The sequence below is a fragment of the Nanorana parkeri genome, unplaced genomic scaffold (genome assembly GCF_000935625.1).
Source record: "Nanorana parkeri isolate BGI_ZX_2015 unplaced genomic scaffold, ASM93562v1 scaffold3337, whole genome shotgun sequence".
NCBI classification, from domain to species: domain Eukaryota; kingdom Metazoa; phylum Chordata; class Amphibia; order Anura; family Dicroglossidae; genus Nanorana; species Nanorana parkeri.
Genome location: NW_017309605.1, coordinates 40,998 through 46,734, shown reverse-complemented (window position 1 = coordinate 46,734; position 5,737 = coordinate 40,998). Strand labels below are relative to the sequence as shown.

Genomic DNA, 5,737 nt, shown 5'->3' with positions numbered 1-5,737 from the left:
GGGTACTGAGGGTGGAGGGGCAGTAGGGGGTACTGAGGGTGGAGGGGCAGTAGGGGGTACTGAGGGTGGAGGGGCAGTAGGGGGTACTGAGGGTGGAGGGGCAGTAGGGGGTACTGAGGGGTACTTGGGGCTGGAGCATAGTAGGTCAGACGGGTGCGCTGGGCGTCACTAGATGACGCAGGATGCTTTGGGGCGCATCGTATGCTGGGCGGTCTCCGAGTAGTCAGAGGCTGGATGGGAGGACAGAAGCGTGGAGATCAGAAGAAGCAGATTGGTTCTGGAATCCCGGGTCACATGTCGCTTCACAATTTAAATCTGCCTCCTGATTGGCTGCCGTGTGACATAATGCCTAGGCACATACTCTATTGTAAAGCTCCGCCCCTTGTGTCATGTGATCAGAGGAGGCCGCTTTATAGTTTCAGAAAAATTGTAGAGAGTCTTCGGACTCCTCTCTTCACCCCCTGCACCCCCCCGATCCCCTTATTGGTGGACGTAACCCTTAATGTCCCGAGGAGATCAGAAGAATCATAATAAGGAAAACGTTTCCACAATTTGTATTCATTATTGAGGCTCAGCATCCCCTCCCCCCCCCCATCATACACCCCGGGGTGTCAGCGGCTGCTCACCGTCTTCCCGATGTCTCCGCAGGGTGTAAGAATCCTCAACATGGACAGATCTTTAAGGAACTGATGCAGACACCAAACTTCCGTATCACGGTGGTGGAGGACTGCGACACTGTGGAGGTCTGCGGAGCGCTGAAGGTAAAAATCTCCCCAACAATCTGTCCAGGGACAATCAGGCTGGGGAGGAAAGTGATAGATGATGTTGGACGTCCGCCAGCCAGGAAGGGAGGCGGACTCTATCTGACTGGCTGCAGCTTCTAACGCACATTGTGAGACGCTCCCAGTGTGCAGTGACATCAGAGGAGGCGGTACAACTGTGCAAGACTGAAGGGGAGGACGGAGGTCAGATAGAAGACTGAAGGGGAGGACGGAGTGCAGATAGAAGACTGAAGGGGAGGCCGGAGGTCAGATAGAAGACTGAAGGGGAGGACGGAGTGCAGATAGAAGACTGAAGGGGAGGCCGGAGGTCAGATAGAAGACTGAAGGGGAGGACGGAGTGCAGATAGAAGACTGAAGGGGAGGCCGGAGGTCAGATAGAAGACTGAAGGGGAGGACGGAGTGCAGATAGAAGACTGAAGGGGAGGCCGGAGGTCAGATAGAAGACTGAAGGGGAGGACGGAGTGCAGATAGAAGACTGAAGGGGAGGCCGGAGGTCAGATAGAAGACTGAAGGGGAGGACGGAGTGCAGATAGAAGACTGAAGGGGAGGCCGGAGGTCAGATAGAAGACTGAAGGGGAGGACGGAGTGCAGATAGAAGACTGAAGGGGAGGCCGGAGGTCAGATAGAAGACTGAAGGGGAGGACGGAGTGCAGATAGAAGACTGAAGGGGAGGCCGGAGGTCAGATAGAAGACTGAAGGGGAGGACGGAGTGCAGATAGAAGACTGAAGGGGAGGCCGGAGGTCAGATAGAAGACTGAAGGGGAGGACGGAGTGCAGATAGAAGACTGAAGGGGAGGCCGGAGGTCAGATAGAAGACTGAAGGGGAGGACGGAGTGCAGATAGAAGACTGAAGGGGAGGCCGGAGGTCAGATAGAAGACTGAAGGGGAGGACGGAGTGCAGATAGAAGACTGAAGGGGAGGCCGGAGGTCAGATAGAAGACTGAAGGGGAGGACGGAGTGCAGATAGAAGACTGAAGGGGAGGCCGGAGGTCAGATAGAAGACTGAAGGGGAGGACGGAGTGCAGATAGAAGACTGAAGGGGAGGCCGGAGGTCAGATAGAAGACTGAAGGGGAGGACGGAGTGCAGATAGAAGACTGAAGGGGAGGCCGGAGGTCAGATAGAAGACTGAAGGGGAGGACGGAGTGCAGATAGAAGACTGAAGGGGAGGCCGGAGGTCAGATAGAAGACTGAAGGGGAGGCCGGATTAGGAATGATTTGATATTCGGTATAATCCTCTTGTACTGCATTGCGGCGTATGTTGGTGTCATGGAGTGTCGTCTCTCATGTCAGAATATAGTCGCGGTGGGCGCCGGGTTCTGTGACGGTTTGGACTTCGGTGATAACACGAAGGCCGCGGTGATCCGGCTCGGTCTGATGGAAATGGTGGCGTTTGCTCGTCTCTTCTGCACCGGCGCCGCGTCCACCAGCACCTTCCTGGAGAGCTGCGGCATCGCCGACCTCATCACCACCTGTTACGGAGGCCGCAACCGCAGAGTGGCCGAAGCCTTCGCCAGGTCTGGTAAAGTGAGTGCCGGGAGTTCCTCGGGGGCGGGGCGCGGGAATACGTGACGCGGATTCTCCGGTGTGACGCGGCTTCTCTTTCAGTCCATCGCGGAGCTGGAGAGAGACATGCTGGACGGACAGAAGCTCCAGGGCCCGCCGGCCTCCGCCGAGGTCTACAAGATCCTCAGACAGAAGGACGCCATAGAAAAGTAAGAGGGAGGATCCGCAGATTGTTCTCTGGAACCTTCCAGCAGGCAGGACGGCGGCCATTGCTGAGCGCTGAGAGTGCTGCCTGCTGGGCTGTCATGGTGATCCCGTGGCTTCAGCTGCTGACACAGAACACATATGTAGCCAGATACGCTGATAGGACAGAACAATGTAACTAAAGCCTGGACAGGCTGATCACATGGTCTCTGGTTGGCAGAGCATTGTGGACATTTCACATTGTTAGAGAGCGCGGAGAATCTTGTAGTGAGATACCCGGCCCAGATCAGGGTGGTGGTGCGTTGGGTCACCTCTGGACAGGAAGCCGATACAAACCAATGACGGGGTTACAGTGTCTGCAGCTACTTGTATGTAATTGCTCAGGAATGATGATGATACGTGGTTAGGAATAGATGAGTGGCCCTGTATGCAGACTGTTTGTGTCCGGGGCCACACATCGGTTCCTAAGTGCAGGGATTCTCTCCATGTGGACAGCTATGGAGCCTCTCAGTCTGTCATTGATCTCTACAGGCGGAGCCGCTAATCAGGAACACCGAGCCGCACCCGCCACAGAAATACATCGATCTGGTGATCCGGCCAGTAACACATTTCCTGTCCTACGGTGACAACACTCATTTACTGTGCTGTATATATGGACGAATTTTTTAATCCCTTTACAACCATCGCAAGACTAAGGTCGTGCGATGGTTGTAGAGTGTATGGCCACCTTTACACTTGTAACAGCAATTCCCCATTGTCCAAATGGCGGGTGGAATTTGCTGTGTAAATATGATGAAGAAGCCAAACCATCTGACCGAGAGATACAAAGTAACATTGTTTATAGACACTGATCAGAGGGGGAGATAGAGAGATACAAAGTAACATTGTTTATAAACATTGATCAGAGGAGAGATAGAGAGATACAAAGTAACATTGTTTATAAACATTGATCAGAGGAGAGATAGAGAGATACAAAGTAACATTGTTTATAAACATTGATCAGAGGAGAGATAGAGAGATACAAAGTAACATTGTTTATAAACATTGATCAGAGGAGAGATAGAGAGATACAAAGTAACATTGTTTATAAACATTGATCAGAGGAGAGATAGAGAGATACAAAGTAACATTGTTTATAAACATTGATCAGAGGAGAGATAGAGAGATACAAAGTAACATTGTTTATAAACATTGATCAGAGGAGAGATAGAGAGATACAAAGTAACATTGTTTATAAACATTGATCAGAGGAGAGATAGAGAGATACAAAGTAACATTGTTTATAAACATTGATCAGAGGAGAGATAGAGAGATACAAAGTAACATTGTTTATAAACATTGATCAGAGGAGAGATAGAGAGATACAAAGTAACATTGTTTATAAACATTGATCAGAGGAGAGATAGAGAGATACAAAGTAACATTGTTTATAAACATTGATCAGAGGAGAGATAGAGAGATACAAAGTAACATTGTATATAAACATTGATCAGAGGGAGATAGAGATACAAAGTAACATTGTATATAAACATTGATCAGAGAGAGATAGAGAGATACAAAGTAACATTGTTTATAAACATTGATCAGAGGGGAGATAGAGAGATACAAAGTAACATTGTATATAAACATTGATCAGAGGGAGATAGAGATACAAAGTAACATTGTTTATATACATTGTCTGGATTATTTCGGTATAAATAGGACAGATTTCAGATTTGAAAATGATTTTGTAAAATTTGAAGGAAATCGTACGAAAACTAAATTGTGTTTCTGTAAACTTTCTCGAGTAAAATGCTCACTGACCGATCTCTCATTCATAAGCCTGTATAACATAGACTGCGCTGGATATTTGATTGTGTCCTTGTCTGCAGGTTTCCCCTGTTCGTGGCAGTTTTCCGCATCTGCTATGAAGGGCGTCCCGTCCAGGAATTCATCTCCTGTCTGCAGAACCATCCGGAGCATTACTAGACCCTCATCCGCACCAAGCCCAACATCAGGACAAGACTAGTGCAAAGGACTCTGGGTAAAGCCTCACATGTGATTCCTGTGTATGCGGCCATCATTCCAGCCAGTGCACTTTATGTTTTATTATTTCTGTGTTTGTGCTGCTTTTGTGTGTGACCAAAGCCGTCAGATGGCCAAACCCCCAGCCCTGAGAGTGACCCCGTCCCTGACCCCTGAGTACTACTGTATACAATTCACTGAAGCCAAACAGATGAGAGATGAAACCTGATTGGCTGATGTGGGTAATTGCACTTCCCGCACCCCCCGGGTGATCATCTTCTCACTTCCCGCACACCTCGGGTGATCATTGTGATGGACCCAGGGATGCAGAGATTTATTACCCCGGAGAACTTTGTGTGCGGTGTGTTTTCCCGTTTAATATTTTATCTAGAGAGAGCTTTTCACTATTTGACTTGATTTGAACCATGTTTCTGAAGGCAGCAGGCTGTCTGGGGGAGGGGCCATTGTTTAGAGTGATGGGATCAAGCTCCTTATCTAATTAAGGAATTCCAATGCGGCACCCGGCTGTCTGGGTGGATTGGTCAATGTAACACACTGCACTCCTATCTGATCCTGTGAGGTATAAACTCTGTGCGCTTTCCTCAATAAAGCAGTTCATGTTTCACTCCAAAGTCAGTGTTGTCTGCTTCTTGGGGTAAGCCCCCCATGCTATATTCCCTGGCTTCTGGTTCCAGCACCCAGGGAACCGGCTTAAGACAGAGATATCCAGTCAGAGTATCCGGGAGTCCGTCACAATCATCTTCCCATTTCCCACATACCTCGGGCGATCAACTTCTCATTTCCCGCACACCTCGGCTGATCATCTTCTCATTTCCCGCACACCCTAACCGATCAACTTCTCATTTCCCGCACACCTCGGCTGATCATCTCATTTCCCGCACACCTCGGCTGATCATCTTCTCATTTCCCGCACACCCTAACCGATCATCTCATTTCCCGCACACCTCGGGCGATCATCTTCTCATTTCCCGCACACCTCGGCTGATCATCTCATTTCCCGCACACCTCGGGCGATCATCTTCTCATTTCCCGCACACCTCGGCTGATCATCTTCCCGTGATTTTACATTTCTAATTGTCTTCTATTTCATCCTAAAATAAAAGCTAAAATATTTCCGTGGTGTGTTGTGTTCGGGGTGATAAAGGAGAACTCTGCCAGCAATCCTTTTTTCTGTAATGTCCACTTAACACCCCCCCATTATACCCCCACCCCCCCAACCCAG

General features: G+C 49.4%; 1 protein-coding gene across 3 annotated transcripts in view; it reads left to right on the top strand.

The window, feature by feature from the left end:
* LOC108803050 (glycerol-3-phosphate dehydrogenase [NAD(+)], cytoplasmic-like) overlaps positions 1–4,458 on the top strand; it is a 14,324-nt gene extending 9,866 nt beyond the window's left edge. For 2 of the 3 annotated variants that reach the window (XM_018574893.1, XM_018574892.1), the window contains exons 6-9: positions 649–761; positions 2,074–2,307; positions 2,389–2,495; positions 4,362–4,458. In XM_018574893.1, the coding sequence (XP_018430395.1) occupies positions 649–761; positions 2,074–2,307; positions 2,389–2,495; positions 4,362–4,458 (551 nt within the window). The remainder of the gene's footprint in view (positions 1–648; positions 762–2,073; positions 2,308–2,388; positions 2,496–4,361) is intronic. The other variant, XM_018574894.1, reaches the window with a different exon arrangement.
* Positions 4,459–5,737: the final 1,279 nt, after the last annotated feature.